Source organism: Paramormyrops kingsleyae, chromosome 20 (genome assembly GCF_048594095.1).
Source record: "Paramormyrops kingsleyae isolate MSU_618 chromosome 20, PKINGS_0.4, whole genome shotgun sequence".
NCBI lineage: Eukaryota > Metazoa > Chordata > Actinopteri > Osteoglossiformes > Mormyridae > Paramormyrops > Paramormyrops kingsleyae.
Window position 1 is genome coordinate 904098 of NC_132816.1, and position 21953 is coordinate 926050.

The 21953-nt window shown below is 48.4% G+C and overlaps 1 protein-coding gene across 4 annotated transcripts in view; it reads left to right on the forward strand.

Annotated features, from left to right (window-relative positions):
* The window catches only part of srfa (serum response factor a), a 35466-nt gene extending 14989 nt beyond the window's left edge, over positions 1-20477 (forward strand). The window contains exons 2-8 of one of the 4 annotated variants that reach the window (XM_023798484.2): positions 416-682; positions 7057-7303; positions 12418-12594; positions 13585-13701; positions 16876-17070; positions 17215-17291; positions 17568-20477. In XM_023798484.2, the coding sequence (XP_023654252.1) occupies positions 416-682; positions 7057-7303; positions 12418-12594; positions 13585-13701; positions 16876-17070; positions 17215-17291; positions 17568-17663 (1176 nt within the window). In that variant the 3' untranslated portion in view covers positions 17664-20477. Of the gene's footprint in view, positions 1-415; positions 683-7056; positions 7304-12417; positions 12595-13584; positions 13702-16870; positions 17071-17214; positions 17292-17567 lie in introns of all 4 variants that reach the window. The other 3 variants (XM_023798483.2, XM_072703906.1, XM_072703905.1) reach the window with 3 other exon arrangements.
* The last annotated feature ends 1476 nt before the right edge of the window (positions 20478-21953 follow it).

The window sequence follows — 21953 nt, forward strand, 5'->3', positions numbered from 1 at the left end:
GAGGAATACATGCGAGGCTGGAGCCTTTTGCAAGCCGCCAACAGGCTAAGCTTTGGGGAGGGGGGGGGGGGAGACGCTGTTGCATCACATTACATCAACATTGTAGAATTCTTCTCTGCCTTTTCATTCCCGGCCTATGGGTCAAACTGAAGACTTTCGCGTTTTACAAACAGCAGCATGTTTTGCAAAGTGCTTTCGAACCCGTGATGCCCTTGTCTCAGTAGCTGTAGATTAGACTAGGCTGGTACATCTTAGGGTTAAAATGTTGTCACTGTTGAATCTGCTTGAAACAGCCCCCAGTCACTACAATATAGGGAACATCTGGAGCAAAGGTCCCGCTCTGCCGTAATGCTGCTCCGCTGTCGCTTTTAATAACTTTGGTCAGTACTTTTTGCTTGTCCTGTCCTCCCCGCAGGCCTACGAGCTGTCCACGCTGACGGGCACCCAGGTCCTGCTGCTGGTGGCCAGTGAGACAGGCCATGTGTACACATTCGCCACACGCAAGCTGCAGCCCATGATCACCAGCGAGACGGGCAAGGCCCTCATCCAGACGTGCCTGAACTCACCCGACTCACCGCCGCGCTCAGATCCGTCCAGTGACCAGCGCATGAGCGCCACGGGCTTCGAGGAGACTGACCTCACTTACCAGGTGTCCGAGTCAGACAGCTGCGGGGAGAGCAAGGTGACTACCGCCTCATGAACCCTCCTGGAGCCTGGTTCTCACACCTTCCCTCATCCTGTGCATCATCCTGTCCTGAGATTGCATGTGCGAGTCGTGGGAACTTCTGCATGCTCCGGACCGCAGGAGAGTCTTAGACTGCTTGTGACCAGTACCTGGGGCTTGTTGCGATTATCCGGCACAGATCAGGCTGCTGAGATTGAATTGGCTTTTTAAAATAAGGAAAACTCATATTTTTACATATGACTGTCAGAACGTGATTACAAATGAATGAATGACACTTTTAATTATGATGCACTAATTTAGGGTGACCAGATAATCCATGTCAGGGAGGACACTTTGAGCTACTTCGGGTTTTACAAACTACTTTCAAATTGAAAGGTTCCTTTGCTCGCCCAAATAGTTCAGCTTTTGTTGTGCTTGACTGAAAGGCTCATCCAGCTGTTTCACATTAGCATTAGTGACATATGCATGATTATAGGAGACTGACCAATCGGCAAACAGCAAGAACTCGGTGCTCAAGTGAAATCCAGGTCTGTTTAATTGAAATGGTAATTTACAATTCCTGCCCTAGCTCATGTGTCCTCCCTGACATGGATTATCTTTTCACTCTACATTAATTATTAATACAAGAGTGTGAATAAGGATGGATGGGCAGGCGCAGGGATAGTGTGATTTTTATTCCTGTCTGGGATACCGGTAGTGTAAGAGAAAATCATTGATGGTTTCAGGGTTTCAGGCAGATGGAAGTACTTCTCAAAGCAACAGGCCACAAGGAGGCGCCGCAGGACACCCTGCCCTGCCTGACACATGGAGTTATATGTTTATCTGTGTCAGAGGTCATGGCCGATGCAGTCCGGCATTTGAGTTTGTGACTCCGCAGTGCCTTGAGGTTGCTTGGTTTTTTATTAAAGAGTTGTGATCCTCACTTGACCTTATTGTCTCCAGCGCCCCCAGTGTGATGTGCAGGGTTGTGCAAAAACGAAGCTTGTCTTCATCTAGTTTTCATCACAGCATTGGTGACTCAGGTGATGTACTGGTGAGGGATTTAATGCCCCCTGGTTAGGAATATGAGCTTGTTAGTGTTTCCATTTGGAGGCTCCCTGCTCTGAGTGAACCATGTGACATTTGCGTCTGAGTGTGCAACAAGGCTCCATTCTCGAGCCCCTTTGCTTTACGTTTGCATTCCCCATGTTAATTTGTCTTGCCCCCATCTGCCTGTGGGTTACAGACTTAACTACCCTTCCAGCTTCTCTCACTGTTAGCTGCTTGATTCGCCCCCACCCTCCCCCCAGTTTTTGCGCCCAATGTGCCTTCACGCCTGAGAATATCCCGCACACTAGGTGGGTACCCACAGGCCTTGTGTGAAGCCATCGGTGTCTCAGGTTTGCGGTGACACTCTTTCGACACCCTGTATGCTCTCTATACGCCCTCTTCGATGGCCCCATGAGCTGTGAGCTCTCACCCCCCTCAGACAGACCTGCGTGAAGCTCGACGCTCATTGATAAAAATGAGATTCGGCCTCCAAGCCTATATATGGTATGCTTTCCCTGGCTGCTCTCTTGGCCGGGCCTCTCGCATTCCTTATAAGCTGCAGCTGTCTCTGCCTTTGGAGTCCGTAATAGGGCTTCTCCACCCCCCCGTCCCCCCTTTTTTTCATTTGTGCAAGCCAGTATAGTGATGTGGGGGAAGTATGTAAAGCTGGGGGGGGGGGGGGGCTTAATATTAAAAGGGGGAAGTGGAATGGAAACATTTGGCGGACATGTTCCCTGATCATCCATCATTTAACTCTCGCCATGCCAGACTGTGTGACAGCTGTGTGGGAGCTGGCAGAGGCTCCAGATTTTCTGTAAACATGTGAGGATGCGAGGGGGTTGGGCTCTTGATAGCGCCGGCACATGAAAGCTCTGCAAATGACTTCGTCCACTACGCACGGCAGCGTTACACACACTAGCCTGCGCTAAATTAAAAACCATTCCCCACTGAATGAGTGGCGATAGATTGTTCTAATGGTATAGATGAGATCGTTTTAATGTGAAGTGGCCGATTTTGGGAGGAAGAGCCTTCAGCGGGAAAGATCCTACTTTTGTGTGGTTCCCCCCACAATCTTTAGGCATCAGTCAGCTCCTTATGGCCTCGCTGCCAGCTCTAATGTTCTTTTAACTACTTCCCCCTCTAGTGAAGCATGTCCGTCAACTAAACGTCACAATAATTTCAATTCAGTACCCCCCCCCCCCCTTCCCCATCAGGCCTTAGTACCACTGCTAATTTCTCCCCTGACCAGTTGCAGCCCATTCTCGAGTGGGGATGTGAGGGGGTGGGGTGCTGATTAAAGGCAGATGGGAACGTCGGCGGCCGCCTCTGGCTTTTTACTGCTCGCCTGACACATCAGGTCAGGATCCATTTGTTGCAAAGCTGTCACAACCTGGAAGGATGCCAGCCCCCCAATCCTTCCAGGAGGTGCTCCTCAGCCGAAGAGCAGGGGCCTATGCGAAACCTGCAGCCCTGGCTGATTCTACATGGGCTGCTGAGCTCTGCACAATCTCCTTACACAACCTGCAGATTAGCTCATCCCTGTGCTTCTAGTCCTTTCTTTGTGGATGGATTGTAGACGGGTAGAGGCCATGTGCAATCTGAATGCAGTGGGTTACGCCCCAGTTTGCAGGCAGTAAGTTGAATGTTGTGTCCGGTTAGATGCGATTGGCCGTTCTCTTGTGTCTTCCTGTACACTTTATGCTTCACAGAAAGCCATGCTGTCTCTGAGTTTGTATTTAGCTGTTTTCCAGATGTTACAACAAAATGTCAAGGAGTAATGTCCCCTAAAATCCCTGGACGTCTTCCTTAATGTTTGGTGCAGTTCGGTTTGGTTTAATCTAGTCCATTCTACTTATCACACGGTGAGAAGTTTTCCGAAACGTTTCCACGTGAAGTCTGGGAAGCGTCCCTACCTGGGACGTGGTGGGCCTCTTAAGTCTCGACCATCGAGGGGTCCTTTGTTAGGACGGCAGGTTCCAGGAGCTCTCCCTGTGCGGAGGCAGATTGGAGAACCTGACAAGGATGTCGGCGTGAAGCCTCATGAAAGCGATACTTCGTTTTACAGGGACCTCAGAAGCCCAAGAATGTGCTGCTGTGGTTTTGGTAAATGGCCGTCTGGCGTTTGGCTTCATTAAAAAGAGCCATGTGGCTTGTGGCGGGTAGAGAGAAAGTTCATGCGTACAGGATTGTTCCTGGTTTTAACATGGCGAGTATTTTTAGATTCCACTAGGCTCTTTTGCAGTTGTTCCTCACGGGCAATCGATACGAGTGTGGCTGTTCTTCGTCACGTGAAGCACTCCACTTTGGAATGTCTCTGCATACTGCAGCGAGAGGCGACTCTGACTATGCTGTGAAGTTAGGAAGGACTCTGTCTTGATTCTTTCCCTCAGATTTATTTTGTACCACTTGAGCACTCTGCTGGCTCTCTGGGGATGCTCCCTTACCATCTCCAAATGTGACTGCTAACTGTAGTTACAGCTTTAGGGTTTGTTTCAGCTTTGGAATGAGCTGCTTTATTTGGTAACTTTGCCCCATCTGAATAGATTCCCTATTTATAATATTTAATGTTAAACGACAGCAGCAAGGGTCTCCTCAAAGATAGTCTTTTTCTGTTTGGTTCTCTGGACTGCTAGATAAGCATCTTGCCGGCCTTCAGGCCGCGGATGTTGCCTAGGGCCCTCTGAAAAGCTGGCACTCTGTCACTTTAAGCGCCGGGGGAGAGTGAGCACTCCTGGGGATGACGGCTCAGTGTCATTGACATAATGGAAAGTCAGTTTGTAGAGATATGCGGCCTTATCACACGGCTGTGCCTAAATCGGGCTTCTGCTCACAAGGAGGGGCTGGGAGAGCAGGGGGGTTGATGTCCGAGGGGGAAGTCAGTTGTGCGACGGGTGGGCAGGACAACCCCCCCAGCGGGACAGGGCGACAGCCATTGGCCGAGCCTCTCCGAATTGGGCTGCCTTACCTTTTTTAGCTGTCCCAAACGGAGCTGTGAATTCCAGCCAGCTTGGCAGAATGACAGGCGGAGAGACGGGAGCTGGCAGATGGAAGGTTATGACCTGGCAGGGGTCATGGGGGGTGGGGCCTCCACCTGAAGCGAAGGGAACCTGTTGCCACTCCTCTTCCTGCTGCTGGTACCTTTTAGCAGCAGTACTGGCATGCAGATGTTGTGCAGTGTTTGGATAAATCTATTAATGTTTGTGTTTAAATATTTGACTTACTGTAAAAAAAAAAATTCATAAAAAATAGCCCCCCCCCCCACACACACACTGTCGTGTTTTTTTTTTTTTTTAATTCTCAGAATATTCCCTGCTTTGACCCTAGCGTATCAGAGGGGTTCATTTTTATGTCCAATATAAGTTCCTGGCCCTAGGGGGGTTCTTGAAAATACACTTTGTGTATATTTATATAAATGTCAGAAATGGAGTAAGAGGGCATTGTCAGCTGTTATTGTAAGGGGGTCGTCTCTGGGTGTGTTAGGATAAAGGAGGCAGGTCCCAGGGAGGGTGCCTTGGGGGTGCCAGGCCAAAGGAGAACGGCGATGCACGCTGGCCCAGGGGTGTCACTGCGAGACTGGTGGGTTGGTGGGTCACAGCACGATGATCCCCGGGCTGTCATGGGCACTTGAAGTGGTGTGGTCCCCCCCAACCCCTCTTCCCACCCTTTGTATTTATTTTAGGTTGAGGGGTGTGACGATTTCCAGATTTTTAATGTCTAGGGACCTCGTTGGTTGATAATTAAGAATCTGTTGCACCAAGCCCTTCTGCCCGGTCCTGTTGTTGCTGCACCTGGCCCTTTCGTTGGGACGTGACCATCAGCCCCCTCAGCGCTGAGGGGGTTAAGGTGACACCCAGAGCGCTCGGGTTTCCCCCTCAGCTGTCTGCCCCCTCAGCTGTTTGTGCACTCCCGCCCCCCCCACACCCCTGCTGTGCTGCAGCCACTCTCTGCTGCCCCTGGTCAGAAGGCCGCCTGCCACCATCACTGCTCTGTGTTTAGGGGATGGGTTCACCGACCTGTGCGCTGAGGCCTAGGCTCTGAGATTAGATAGTCTGATCAAGTGGCTGGATGAATTCATGAGGGTGGAGGGTCATCGAAACTCCAACCGATGTCCAGCCACAAAGAGCTTATACCTCTTGGCCCCCACCGGTCCCCAGAGTGCCCCCTTCCCTGCCATTTTGGAGAGCGTGCTTTGCTTGTGCTCACGTCTCCCTTGAACCTGTGCTGTGCATGTGTGGTCACACCCCTTAGCTGTTTAGGGTCATGCTGCTGAGAAAGTGTTTCTGGGGTGGCACTAGAGCTGGCAAGATTTATCAGTGACCCCCCCCCACCACCACCACCACAATCCCCCCCCCAAAAAAACACACACACTTTGTTTGGAGACTTGGGCAGTGTGAGCAGGGAGGTCAACAGACTCCTGTGGGCCCTTTAATTGCTTCCTTCCCTTTCTTGTCCCTCATGCTGCTCTGCGTATAGATGTTGACTCTAGATTGAACGCCTCAGGCCCCGGGTGGCTTCTAAACACCTTTATTGCAGTAAGTCCATAGCCTCTGCTCAGACATTTCAGCGCATTACACAACATACACATCACAAGGCAGCCTCTCTGTATTTATGCGTTTGTGCCCTGCCCTGCTTTCTGCATTTCGGTGGTCACACAGAAACTCTGCGATCCTGTTGTAAGCTTGCTGCATTTGCAGAAAAGGGCAGGATCTGGCTTGATTGCTGTTTGCCTGGGAGCCAAATATGTTTTGTTGCTTAACTGATCTGGTCTTGCACAACAAGGGCCAACATCCCACAATGACGACACCCTCATAATTGTAGATATGGTCTTACCAGTACCTTGTGACGATCATATTTCCACTCCCACGTCGGAGATGTTACACAGGTAGAATCCTGATGTTGTACCAGTGGGCTGTCTGGGCGACATCACCTCAAATGTACATGGGATTTCCATGGCAGAGCAGGCGACCACTTCAAAATCAGTTGGTACGGCAACCTTGCGCTGGATGTTGTCATGGAAACCTTTGATTACAGAAAAACATGGTGACAGTTTCTGAAATGATTAGTGGCCTTGAGTGCCAGGAGGCTGGGATGCTCAACACAAATGAGTTAGTGTGTGTGTGGTCATGGTGCTGCACAGCTGCAGGGTCTGTGTCACGGAACTTTCCTTTCCTTTTTCTCTTCGTAGCACCTGCTCTCTGCTGGTCCCTGTGCAGCCCTTGCATGCTGTTGATCACTAATTGCTCAGGGTCTTCTCGTGTAACCTGGTTTTGCCGTTAGTTCTGATTGGTGCCCTGCTCATTTGACCCATGGTCTCTGTCCTAACCCTCTATCACTCCCCGCAGGATCCCCAAAAACCCACATTTACTGTGGCCAGCCTGCCCTCAGCTGCCTCCACCACCAGCACGTCGGCTTCCCTACAGGCTGGTGGCGGGGGTGGCGGTAGCCCCTCCTTCCCCATCACCACATGCTGGCCCATCTCCATGGGAGCCAGCACCAACAGCGTAGCCAGCGCCAACGGCACCGTGCTCAAGGCCTCCGGCACCTCGGGGGGGGTCATGCAGCTGTCCAGTGGCTTCACTCTCATGTCAAGTAAGTGTGAACAGCACCCATGGGGTGGGGTTGGGGCATCAGGGGAGCCGATTGAGGAAGCCATGCTGGCTTGGGTATCTAGCAGCCTGTTGCCTCAGTGTTCATGGATTTGCTAAATAAGAAGCTGGTGAGGAAGCCTCCCCTGGTCACCTGTACACATGGCACCTACGAACTTTCATTGCTGTCCTGCTTCGCAAAGTTTACATGACATTTGATACTGATGTTTTAACCGGAATGCTGGAATTTATCCAGGGCCAGGTCACGGAGACAGCATTTTTAGCAGAGATGCCTAGACCTCCCTCTCCCCAGCCACCTCGTTCAACTTCTTGTGGGGGACAACCACATGCTCCCTGGCAAACCTAAAGGTGTAATCTGTCCAGCGTGATTCTGGATCTGCCCCGGGAACATGCCTGAGACACCTCCCCAGGGAGGCATCCAGGAGACATCCTAGACAGATGCTTGAACCACCTCAGCTGGCTTCTTGTGATGTGGATGATCATCAACTCTACTTTGAGCCCTTTCTGAATATCCAAGCCCCTCACCCCATCTCTGAGGCTAAGCCCAAACACCCTGCAGAGGAAGCACGTTTCTGTCACTTGTGTCCACAATGTCATTCTTTGGGTAACTACCCAGAGCTTGTCACTATAGGTGAGGGTAGGGACATAGATCAACCAGTAAATCGCTAGAAACTCTGCTGCTGACGCTGTACCTATCAGCCTATCGGTTAGCCCCTCCATTTTTCCCTCACTCATGACCCAAGACCTCAAGATACTTGAACACTCAATGCAGTAATTCATCCCTAACGTGGAGGAGAAAATCCACCCTTTTCTGGGTGAGAACCATGGCCTCAGACTTGGAGGTGCTGATCCTTCTCCTGACCACTTCACAATTGGTTGCAAACTGCCCCAGTGCATGCCGGATAGACAGCTACTCGAGTGGATACATGAAAAACAAAGATGTGATCAAGAAATCACCAAATTAGAGACTTTCCACCCTTTGGCTGCAGCAGCTAGGAATTCTGTCCATAAAAGTTATAAACAAAACTGGTGACAAAGGCAGCCCTGGCACCAGGAACAAGTCTGGCTTGCTAGATGTCAGGGACCTAATGGCCCGTAACAGCAGGTCGTGCACCCCATACTCCTGAGCACCCCCCGAGGGACACAGTGGTATGCCTTTTCCAAATCCACAGAACACATGTAGGTTGGTTTGGAAAAGTCCCATGAATTCTTCAGTATCCATGTGAGGCTGAAGAGCTGGTCCAGTGTTCTGTGACCAAGTGTTCTGTGGAATTTGCATTATTCCTCCTAGATTCAAGGTTTGACCTACAGACAGACCCTCTTCTCCAGTATGTTGGCATAGACCTTCCCAGGGGGGTTAAGGAGTGAGATCCCCCTGAAGCTGGATCTCGCCCCCTGGTCCCCATTCTTAAAGACTGGGATCATTATCTCAGTCTGCCAATCCAGAGGCACTGTCCCCAGTCTCCACACAATATTGAAGAGGTGTATCGGCTAAGACTGGAACTCATCCACCCCTGTAGCCTCACCACTGATTAGTTTTTTGGACTACCTCAGTGACTACAGCCCTGGTGATGGACGAGTTCTCCAACTCTTCTTCCACTAAGGAAGGTGTGTTAGTGTGGTTCAGGAGGTCCTTGAAGTACTCGTTCTGCCACCCATTATTTCCGAAGTTGAGGTTACCCACACTCCTTCCATGCTGTAAACAGCATGGGCAAAGCCCTCCTTCCCCCTCCTGAATTGCCTGACTGTTTGCCAAATTCTGTGTGGTCAATTGAATGTCATTCTCTATGGCCTCAGCGCACTCCTTCCACACCTAAGTTGCTGCTTTCGCAATTTCTAAAGCTGAACACCGCTTATCCGGTTGGTGCCTGTCAGTTGCTTATGGAGTCCATAACCAACCCTGGAAGGCCCCCATCTTCAGCCTGATGGATCCCTTTACTGCTGGTGTCCACCACTGGCTTCAGAGATGGCTACATCTCTGCATAGCAGCCTCAACAATGGAGGCATAGAATATTGGAGATTTTGAGCCTGAACGGGCAGTGTAAGGTCTCCCAGACAAGTGCCTCTGCTAAACGGTCCTAGCACACCCTCACTACAGGTTCGGGTCTACCAGATCTGTCTGGTGTTCTCCCTTGCTATCTGATCCAGCTCTCCACCAGGTGGTGGTCAGGAGACAGCTCAGCTTCTCTCTTCAACCAAGTTTCCAAGATCACAGATCCGATGAACCTATTACAAAATTATCGACCTACAGCTAGATGCCAATTGCTCTTCTGAGCACCCATATCCTCCAACAATGTGTTCATTATGGACAAACTGGTTAGCACAGAAGTCCAATAATGGAGCACTGCCATAGTTTAGATCAGCAGGCTGTTCCTTCCAGGTTTCATTGTGGTTAAACAACTCTCTCATTCACTGAGGTGATCTTCAACATGAACTCCAAGGGCCAAACTGCGGGACTACAAGTAAACCCTCTCCTACCCAAGCCTCTCTCCTAGGACAACCTAGGGCAACTCCACAATGGAATAAAGTCCAAGCCCCTCTCATGAGTTTAAATCCTTGAGCCCATTGTCTGTGTTGAGGTAAGGCCGACTATATCTAGACTGTTATCTCTCCATCTCCCACACCAGCTCTGGCTCCTCTCCCATCAGAGAGCTTACATTCCATATCCCTAAAGTGTGTTTCGATATGTGGGGATTGGTCTCCCAAGGCTCCTACCTTCATTTGTAACCTGATCCACCATGTACTGGACCCTGCTGCAGGTGGTGGGCCCCTGGGAGTGCTGTTCCATGTGGCTCATTCAGGCTATGCCTGGCTAGACCCTAAGGTTGAAAGCCCAACAACCAGGCTGTTGCTGACAAGTCCACCCCCAGACCTACCTCTAGGGTGGGGCCCCATTATCCTTATTACAGGCAAGGTTTCTGGTTCTTTATGTTCATCACAATGGTTGATTGAATCACCCTTAGTCTAGCCACTCAATTAGGACAAATTTGCCCTGGGAGACCCTACCAGAGACGATTGTTCCTAACATCATAGCTTGGTTTGCCATCACTGTGAAACCCCCGCACAGGGTCGTAGGCCACCAAGGATCTACTACATGTTGAGTTTAGAGGATCAAATATCTTCCCCTTAAATCTATAGTTTGGCCCCCTCCTGTGCGTTGTACAGTTTGGACCTGGGTCTGGTCCACATCGTCTTCAGCCGTTTGCGAGACCAAGCCTAGCTGGGATCGGGTAGATTGCACCCCCTCTCCTGGTGTGTCATGTGGTCCAGTGAAGTCCCAGGATAAGGAGATGCGCACACCGAGGTCGTGTGGGTCTTCCCCACTCCTGCCTGGCCGTGGGCTTTCCATGGTGGAAATGAAGAGACCTTAGATGTGATTAGCTGTTCCAAATTGAAAGAAAATGGCCGGGAAAGCTTAAGATGATGGGAAAATTGCACTGTAAATATGTTTTTGAAATAGTTTTATCAAGTCTGTATGATGATGTAATTGCGTACACTACAGGCATCATGCACATTCTGTAAAATGCTGTTTTCCTGTACTTTGCTTACCTTGCATTGTGTTACGCTCAGACCAAAATTTGTGTAATGCATTTTGTCCTAACAGTAATAATTTGTTTTTGCAAAATACATCATGTTTTTAAATTAGAGAATCAATCACTTGGCTGCTTAGCTGTCCAGGGCCTGGGAAACAAGCTATAACGGTTTAGTTACTTAATACTTATGGGTCCTAAATTAAATATTATTTCAGTTATTGTATTAATTTTGAACACCTTCATACATTAGTATTTGGACCTCAGCCTGCACTTCAAAAGTGAAAAACAGAAACTCATGTGACCTTAAGACAGGGTCGTGCTGGGGGAAATCTTGGGAAATCCATTTGGGATGCGAGGAGCATCAATAGAGGCACGTAGAGATGCCATGATACCACGGGGGGTGCATGGGGCTGGCCTGGCCTGTTTACTCATGAATATTTGATGGGGGCTTTGGGCCTGTGTGGTGCAGTGCGGGAACGATGATTAAACTCCACTTCATGGGCGCCCAACTGGGAGGGCAAAACGGGGCCCTTACTCTTAGCGGACCTCACAGCCCTCAGAGAAATTAATCTGGATGGTGAGGAGGGGGCCTTGTAAGCGAGGCTGGCACTAATTTCAGGAGAACTGGAGTCGTTAACCTGCAGTTCAGAGGGCAAAGGCTCCAGGAGTTTGTCCCACGTCACCATCATCAAAATTGCACTGAGGATCCACAGGCCGGAGAGCGACATCGAACTAGGTACCTCTTTTGTGTCACAATTACTGGCTGATTGATTTGATAAGTCAGAGGCAGAAAGGGCAGTGCTGGTGGCAGGTGTTGATTCGATATGATCGCTAGGTTACTGCTGAGTTGCATCCTGTCTAACTCAGAAGGCAGAAAACAAGCTCGACATGATGATGCAAGAATGACTGATTTCTCAAGAAAAGCAAGGGGGGCATGTTTGGGTACTGGCAGTTCCTGGCTATGTATGATATCATCTTCCTGAGATGCTTGGAGCTGCTTCCATGGAGATTTGTGTCAGGCCCTTCAGAAGACAGCTCTATTTAACGCCAGGGCCCAATGTCATATTTTCACGGACTGTCAGCGTATGGCGGACCTGACAGGACAGCAGCTCTGATTCGTGGGCCCTCTGACCGCGGGCGGTGCAGCTCTAACGTGGGCCCATTCTGTCGTCTCATGGGGCTCCATAGCATCACCAGCTTCATCCCTCCTCCCAACGCTGTGCTACCCAACAGGCAAACCTGATCGTTAGTTTTGTGTTGTTCCTGGAGTCTCTAGGTAACTCCGACTGACGTTAATGTCAGACCATGCGGGGCTGCATCTGAACTGCCTCGTAACGTGATATTTCGCTGTTTATCCTCCAGCTAGTGAATGACAATTACTGTTTTAAGGGCACAGAGGTCCTGAAGGTCACTGAGATGAAAGAGAGCTCAGTGCTTAGCTTATGGCTAAGGGACTCTCACCGTGTGGGATATGCTGGTGTCGTGGCAACCAGGACCACAGCTGCTGGTCTGTTCTGAACCCACGTGTGTTGAGCCGATGTTGATGGCTGTATCTGTTCTGCAGGCACGCCCCTTCCCCCTGGCACCCCCACCATTCCATTCAGCCAGCTGCAGCCCCATTCGCTGACCATCCACGGCCAGCAGGGTCAGCCCATCGGCACTGCTGCTGCGGGCGCCCCCCCCCAGACGCAACAGGCCCAACAGGCCGTCTTCCGCTTCCCTGCTGCCGTTTCACTAGCAGGTCAGTGTCTGTGGCGGTGTGACTTGATGAACTGGGGGTGTGGTTCTGTGACTTGGGTGTGATTTATGCTTTGGGGGTGTGATTTAGTTCCATTGTGGGTGTGGCTTGTGGCTGAGCAGGGTGATGTGGAAGGGGGTGGTGAAAGAGCCTGGGAAGGTATGAGTCAGAAGGATGGATGATGGGATGTTGCTGGTGGACTAGAGAAGATGGTGAATGACAGAAGATAAGGAGGAGTGTGTGACATTGAGAGAGGGTGGGGAGTCAAAATGGCTGCCTGTGTTTTGCGGATTCCTCTGGTCACTTTTTCATAGCACGTGTCATTTAAAGAGCAGGCTTTATCCTACCTATATAATTTTTATATTTCTGTGGTGTCTTTCTGAAGGAAGAAGTGACATAAACACTGCAGGTACAGTTCTTTCTCACTACAGCAATTGTTTGGCTCAGACGGTTAATGATTTTTAGCGAGTTTTTTTGTTCAGACTTCTAATATCAGACTACCTGTCTACAGTCATTGGTGAAAGTTTGCAGCTATAAAGTTACAGGTTGGAGCGTGATGGTTCATTGGGCGGTGGTTGTCTGCACCTCACAATGCCACCTTTTGGGGGGAAGGTTGTTAGTGCTTCAAAAACAATATGTATCCGACTCCCCAGAAGATGCTTCTGCTGAAGCCAGACTTCTCATTTATTGGCCCGCGTTTGTCATAGAATCCTGCTGTCCTTCCCATACGGGGGAATGCATGGAAGCGGCATAAATCCGTAGGGAGTGTTTGTGCTTAGTGTAACAGATTAGCAGCGGTGCCTTTTCTGCTGTCATCATCGCTGCTGTGCACCCGCAGGTTTATCACAGGCAGCATTACTGCCGGCAGCCTCATGGTAGGGGGCGCTGCTGCTTGTGGGCTAATAACCGTGGGTATGGGTGGGGTGGAACCGACTGGGCCCCGGATTGAAAGGTTGAACTCTGAGTGGGAGTGACTCGCTTTTGTCTCCACAGGTGGGGGGGTGCCCCAGCCTTTGCAGGCCATCCAAGTTCACCCCAGCGCGCAGCAGAACTCTGTGGCCACCAGCGAGAGCAGCCCAGAGATGTCTCAGGCCAACAGCAGCTCCTCGGGTAACCCCACTGCCTTCCACTACCACCGTCACATGCAGCATGTGGCTTCATGGGGGGAATAAAATCCACCCAGACAGCAAAGTTACGGGACGGAGGTGGCACTGCCAGGGCTTCGTAATGCTTCATAAATTTGAGCCTGGTTCTCAAGTGCGTTTGAAGTAGAGGTCGACCGATATGGGTTTTTCAATAGCCGATGCCAATATTTAGGAGTCAGGGTCAGCCGATGGCCGATATATGCTACCGATATTTTTTGGCCGCAAATTGGACGTTTTCCCCTCTATTTGCATGATAAAATATCACACTATTAATAACAAACGATACACAAAATTTCTCAACTTAGCATTTATTGAATACTGAAATTTAAATATAAAACAAAAACACAATACAACTTGTAAACAACTTAAACTTATAAACAATAAAAATAGCAGCATCAGAATCTCTTTAGCAGCAAACTCCTTCTTCAGCTCCCAAGCTCACCAGCCTGCTGCAGATTTTGCACCTGGCTTTTCCTGGTGTTGGCTTGGTGAAATGCTGCCATACAGGATTAGATTTTTGTTCAGCTATCAGACAGCAATTACTAAAGCAGAAGAAAATGCAAGGTTAGCATTTTTATTATAGTGCCTTCATCTTCAATTCATTCTGCAATTTCAGTATTCCATGCACATAAAAACAATTACACTCTAATACATTTTGAAAGAAAAAAACACTAGTAACTAAGTGCATCATGGTATGATTAGTGTACAAGGCCCAAAACCTTTCACTAACATGTTGTTTATGTTGTTAGCAGACAGATAGCTAACAAGCCAAACTCACAATCAGAATCTAGCGATCGTGGAAAATAAAATAAAATAAAATAACTTATTACACAGCCTTGTATGCAAGGACAACATAAGCCCCTAGTGATTGTGACGTTGTCGACGTATATGCCCGTATAAAGAATAGACATGTTTAATGAGGAAACTAACTGCGCAAAGTCGTGCACTTTTTATTTAGACGTCTGACAAATTGTTCGAATCTCCACTCTCAAATGCAAAAGAGTTCTTAGCATGCATTGTACTTAGCAGCTCTGTGTCTCCGAAGATGGTGCTGTCTGTGATCAGGGCAGAATAACGCAACTCTCACACACGCTGCAGTGTTTGAGAGCTGCCTGCTCCGCCCCACACACACACAAAGTGAAACTCTCCGACACAAGAAAAAAAACAGAACTGATAACATCGGGCTGATATGGTAATAATTAAAATGTTAACAATTAAAAAAAAATTTAACAGTTAAACGTTTGTGAGCCCACCAACAAGCGCACAAAACTAACTCTGTCAGAATCAATGATCCTTAACGTTACCTGTAAGCTACAGTTGGGAACTGGGGTAATAATGAGCCTTCAACCGACAGCGTAATTCGCGTTTTCTTTTAAAGCAACATTTCATAGCAAACCAGTTAAATAAATAGGTAATTGAAAGATCAGAATTTAAGCCTTACCATTTTCTCCCAGGACTCTTCCAAAACTTCTGGCTGGGGTCCTGCACAAGGCAGCATGGGCTACGTGTTCCACAGCAACAATAACACTGGGCTGCCCGCAGACATGCCTGTCTGTAAATCGGCTTAGTGCACTCGGATATCGACCGATGCCGATACATTAAAAAATGCTAAATATCGGCCCGATATATTGGCCGGCCAATATATCGGTTGACCTTCTAGTTTGAGCGGCTCAGTTTTGCACCCCCCAACGTGGGGAGTTTCACCCTGCTCCCTTTGGTCCACGCCAGCACCTCACGGCCTCATTGTGAAGCCGTGGCATGACGTCCGGCTGCCCAGTATCTGCCTGGCAGTGCCATTTCTGATTCTCTGTGACCTCTCTTACCGATGGGGGTGGGGGGGGCATTGTCATAAAATTGTCGTATGAGCTCGTATAACATGAAGAAAAGCTGGGCCTGTAAGTGCTGTAAGCTGAAACCATGCAGAGCCGGGTATAAATACTGAACGGATAAAATATTTATGGGTGGCGGCCTCTCCATCCGGCGAATGGGTGAGGTGGTGCCGGTGCTCTTTGCTTCGTCCTGTTTGGGTCGAAGGAGGTTCCCCGTGCTGCTGTGTGATTCCTCATGCCCTGTACTTGGCTCGTCCCCATGACCAGCAGGGATGAGTTGGGGTGGGGGGTGTCACTGCCCTCACGCGCAGAGGCCGTCTTCATGCTCACATCAGTCATTCCCGCTTGCATTGCTGGGTTTTCACAAACTCGCGATATGAGTGAAATGTGACAGATGGCTCATCGCGTTTCCATGTGTTTCTCACTCAGTTTAAGCAAAAAGCTTTGCTTTTTGATTGGCAGCATTCCTCAGCATGTCACCCCGCCCCCCCCCAGTGTCAGGGAAAGGTGCTGAGTTATGTTTTCTGTGTCTAGCTGGTTTCCTGAGCCCTTTGGGGTCGGTGCAGCTAGCTATGCCAGGTATGGCTCTGAGGGTATATCGGCCCTAAGCAAGGTGTCCGAACGCGGTTCTCTCTTTGGTTAAGCAGGCCCTGGAATTTTCCAGGTTACTTTCACATGAAGTGAAACCAGTGAAGAAACGAATTCAGGAAAGCCTGCTAGCACAAGCCTGGAGAGCAAAAGCGAAAGCAAGCAACGTTATGGTGTCAAAGGCACAAAGCACAGCTGCATCTTCCAGCTGGGGAAAATAATTTATCAGTGTGTACTGACAGTAGGGCTCCACAGGGGGGGGCGCTTGTATGTGTAAGCTGTAGGAAACAGCAGTGTTTTTGGAGTGAATGCGTATGGTGTAAAGTATCCTCAGCCTGCCACTGGTTACAAGTCCCTGCACTAGAAATTGGAAGCTATTAAGCACCTGTAACTGGAGATCACTGCCCTCTGCTGGAGCGGAAGTGTCAAATCCAAGGCAAACAATCTGCCAGCTGTCTCTTAGGCGGTGTTATACTCCCACCTAGTGGGAAACCACGGACACTGATTCAGCTGAGATAAACGATATGTGCGCTTATTGACTTAATATGCTAGTGATTACTACCAGCTGCCTAACTGTAGTGCTGAGTCATTTTCGTGTCCAGATACAAAATTGCTTCATTTTGGTATTTGATGGTTTGGAATTGGAAACAGGGCTCACTGACGATGAGCATTAGCAGGTTGCGCTAAATAAATCCCTCACATGTTTCTTCACCCAACCTCAGTGAGCCTGCCGGCTGCCATCGTCACCTCATCGGTGCCCACTTCAGTGTCGGGTCATGTGATGTACCACAGCCCCCCCACGGTGATGTACACCTCTACGCCCACGCTAGCTGATGGCAGCGGCCTGGCCGTCCTCAACGCCTTCTCGCAGGCCCCCCCCTCTATGCAGGTGTCCCACGCACAGGCCCAGGACACAGGTGAGCCCCCCCATCACTGTACCCCTCCTTCAGAGGCGCCATGGGCTTGGGGTCCAAGTGCTTTTAGTTTATTCATTTCACAGTTAGCATGAGGAGTGATGGCAGATCTTTTGTACAAACCGTCTTGTCCCCCCATTCCGCCAGGTGCCCTTCCTCAGGTGTTCCTCACAGCCCCCACTGGAGCAGTGCAGATCCCAGTCTCAGCAGTGCAGCTACACCCTGTGAGTTATACTGCAGTCCCTTGGCTCATCCTGATTTCCTTGTTGCCATCTGTGTGCTGCTGACTACTGTCTGCTTGCTTTCACAATTCCAAGCTTAATGTCAATCCTGAAATCTGATGGACTGTGTGTGTGTGTGTGCGTGCGGGGGGGGGGGCAGGGATGTGCCTATGTCTATGTGTGGACGTGTAATCAGGCAGCCCTGGACAGCTCCCTGCCATGACCTATGTTGTCTGAGACTCCCGTTCTCACTCCCTGTCGCCCCCCCCTTCCCCCCAGATGGTGATTGGCCAGCAGTCTGGCGGTAGCAGCAGTAACTTGACAGAGCTGCAGGTGGTCAACCTGGATGCGTCTCATAACACCAAGAGCGACTGAGACCTGCCCCCCCCCCCCCCCCCCGCCATGCAAGCGGGGGCCGGACAGTCCACAGACATAGACTGCTACCACTATTTATTGATGCCTTGTCACAGTCTTTTTCTACACATCGGTCCGTTTATGTGTGCCTGTCTCTCTCTCCCCGTCTTGTGGGTCTTTCTGATCTTTCTGCGTGGACGCATGTGTGTGCTGTTCTGTTCCTATTTTCGTTCTCTATCGCAGTTTCTTGCGATGTGTATACACTGCAGTTCCTGCGGCTTCACATTTTAGCCAAAGATGTTTGTGTGCGTTTGTGTGTTTATAGGATAAGAATGGGAACCAAGGCTGTGTGGGAATGTAAATAGTGTTTTTCTTTTTTATATCAGGCAGGAATTAATGTTTTAATTCTGTCTGCGATGGCCGTGGCTGTTAGCTGCGTGTGAGCGAAGGGGGTGCTGTTGATGCAGATTAATGTGATAATAGGACAACAGAGGCGGAGACCGAAAGCGGGGGGCCAGACCCGGATGCTTTTGTTTTTATTTTGACGGATGTGCCAAAATCCTGTCACACGAGGCTCCCAAGGAGGTGGGGCATTGTGCCTGTGACTCTGCTTGCTGGGCGGGTCAATGCGTGGTTGTCTTGGGTGGCTGAGCAAGACGTTACAATAACGTCACCTACTGTCTCCCTCGGTCCCCAGTTGGCGAGATGCTGGAGCCAGGATCTGCTCTGTCAGAGCCATCCTGAGGCTTCTGATCCAAAAACTACTGATGCATTGCAGGGCCGGCTCAGTGCTGAAGGTGGACATCACCGGGTTCAGTCAAGCTCCATCTGACTCCCTCACTGGCCCATCCCTCGTAGCATGTCCCGCCGATGTCGGCCGCTTTGGTGCACAAAGGTGTTCCTCTCCTGATCAGATGCCACCTGAACCAGGCTGACCAGTTGAACTATCTGTGCAGAAGGGCACAAATAAATATATATATATTTTTAATTTTGATGATTGTTATGGGAAATCGTTTTTCTTTCAGAATGAGTTGCAGAGGTGGAAATTTCAGGTCCAGAAAGAAGCCAGACCAAGATCTTGTTTCAGCCGACCAGTTGAGTATAAAGATTCTGAGTACTCATCTTGTTTGCTAAAACAAAATCTTGGTCTGGATTTTTACTTTCTGCACCTGAAATGTCTACCTCTACAGAGTTGTTATAAGCTGTAAAAGCGATGCATAGACTGTGCAGGGGAATGGCTTCTCTCACACGTGGAAAATTCCAGGGAGGTTCTGACCCACTCTGGATCAGCATCATGGGCAGGCCAGTAGGTCCAGCCCCGCCGAAGAGGCTCGGGATTGGCCTGTGGGGCAGGTATGAGTGTTCAGCTCGGCATGTGTAACAATGACCGACGCAGCCTTGCATTCATGGCTTATTGGCTTGAATGGGCACCGTCACTACCTCTGGTTGGTCACGCACCCTTGGTGTCGGTCACCAAAAGAGGGGACACTGCTGCAGTATATGACTTTATTTCTCTACTGTCTCATTTTTGGGGAAGTTTTGCTGTTTTATTACAGTGACCCCAGTCTCTTGTGATTTTTCACTATCCAGCCCATGCATGAGACACGTCTTCTCTTAACCTTAAGAAGGTTCTGAGACATTCATTCATTTATTTAAATGATTTCTGACCTGTTGGCATCACCTTTGGTGTTAAGGGGTTTTCTGCCTTGATGATCCTGAAAGAACAGGTAGACACTGACCTGTACTATCAGTACAGTTTTTGTTTTTTTGATCATCAGCCTAAATTAGGCTGATGGGAGCTGTACTGGTGATGTTGGATTGTTTTGGAACGGCACATTATCCCCTGAGTTTCACTCTGTGCCTCTCTCGTTTGACTCCTTGTAAACCTCTCTTAGCGCTCTCTCTAGAACTCTGCAAGTGGGCATTGCATGGTATGATTCCAAAACACTGAAGGGCTGAACACTGAAGCCAGACCTGGCATTGGCCAAACTGTGTTGGAGGGTGGGAGCCGTTTGGAGTGTGACACACGGCTCTTGAATGTATTGAAAGATTCATGGGGATGTAGGGGATCCCGCAATCAGCAGACTGTGCCATTTTCCGTCCTCTACACAAGGCCTTGTGCTTTGTCAGCTAGAGCTGCGAGAGGACAGCCTCCTGTGTACAATCGTCCCCATCTAGGGACCCAGATGAACGCCCCTTGAAACTGAATTGGATTTTTAAGATTTTTTTTATATATATATATAATATATATGTATTGGATTTAGTATTTTTGCCTTTCAGGTGTGGTGGAAGTGAGAAGCTTCAGATAGCCATTGATGTGTTTTATCTCCATGGCTGTCTAAACCATGGCACTCCTGTTTGTTACCACTAACTACCACATCAGGGCTTTCATTTTCCTTTCTGTTGTACTTTTGCTCCAACCTATGGACCTTACATGCTATACACTATGTGTAAGCACTTGTAAAAGACTAATTTCTGTTTTGGAGAACACAATAAATATGGAATAAAAAACTATCTATGCATCTTGGCCCTAACATTGGTTATTTTGAAGATTGGAAGTTTTATCTTCAAAGGTCCAAAGTGATAAGTGATGGTGATCTAGATGGTCACCTCACCCCCCCCCCCCCCATGAGCAGATAAAGAATGAACTTTAATAAATGACAGAATTGAATTGGAATGTACACCATATGTATTATATGTGCTAAGTAAAGAATATTTTTGTGTTGTTTGTTTTAACTAACTTCCAGAGATTATCTGAGGAGTTAATGTATGTAACACAGTAACTCTGTACAGAGCATTGTTTTTTTTTTTTATTATTAAAATACAACTGCTGAAGTGTGTCCATTGAAATTTCTTAGCTCATGAAAACTTTGAACCATAATGATGGCCTGATCTCAGCTAATTTCATAAAAAACAAGCTGTCAAAGCAAGAACAAATTTTTAGACTGCCTGACATCTGCATTCAGGGATTTTCTGACATATCTTATTTAACTGTGTAGTAAAATTAAGGTTCTTAAGATGTTTAGCTACTTTTAACAATATGGAACAACTGGGAAAAATTTTGACATATATAAGCATAAAAGTATTTCATGGAAATATTGCAAAAATATCAAACATTGTATCCATCCCTTAGCCAGAATCATTAGTAGTTTTATATCAATTTGACAGATGTGCTATTTTTTACTGTTTTAGTTGAGTTTCTGTGAAGTGTGCTTGACAGCACCATGCTTTTAAATGATATACTGAGTTTTATCTATCCGTCCATTTTCCATGAGCCCTTATTTATGTCAGGCTTGTAACCCTGAAACCCGAGGTGGGGCCAGCCTGGGTAGGGATGCCATCTGTGCTTTAATGTTCGTATCAAATGTGCTTTTATGCAAAGGTTTATGTGGAGCACTGAGAACATTTTGGTCTTGGACACAGTGTCAACAAGTTGATCTAATTTTTATCCATTTTCCAAAACCATTTATATAGTACAGGGTCACATGGAGCCTGAAGCCTATAGCAGGAGGCAGAAGGTATGAGGGAGGGGACACCCTGGATAGGACACTAGTCCTTCGCAGGGCATACTATTACACACTACTGGCAATTTCAAGAAGGACATTGCTGCCTTAGAAAAGGTGCAACGAAGAGCTACGAGAATGATTCCTGGTCTTAGAGGAATGTCTTATGAGGAGAGGTTAGCGGAACTGAATCTGTTCAGCCTTGAGCAAAGGAGACTAAGGGGGGATATGATTCAGGTCTATAAGATTCTAACGGGTCTGGATGCTGTTCAGCCAAATGACTATTTCAATATTAGTCTAAATACTAGAACTCGTGGCCATAAGTGGAAATTAGCGGAAGAACATTTTAAAACAAATTTGAGGAAGTACTTCTTTACACAGCGTGTAGTTAGAGTATGGAATAGTCTTCCTGGTAGTGTAGTGGAAGGTAAAACCCTGGGTTCCTTTAAATCAGAGCTAGATAAGATTTTAACAACTCTGAGCTATTAGTTAAGTTCTCCCCAAACGAGCTTGATGGGCCGAATGGCCTCCTCTCGTTTGTAAATTTCTTATGTTCTTATGTTCTTATTTGGAATCACTTAACTGCCTGCTTTTAGACTGCAGGTGGAAAGTCATGCAAAGACTGGCAAAATGTTTAAAATCTGCAGATACAGAGGGACCGGAATCAAATCACAGCCCTAAATATGTGAGACCATCCACCCTGTTTAATTATTATTTTTAATCGAGTAAACATCTTCCAACCACTCATCCAGTAGAGGGTTGCATAGCCCATCTTCCTCACACACACACACACACACACTATGGGACG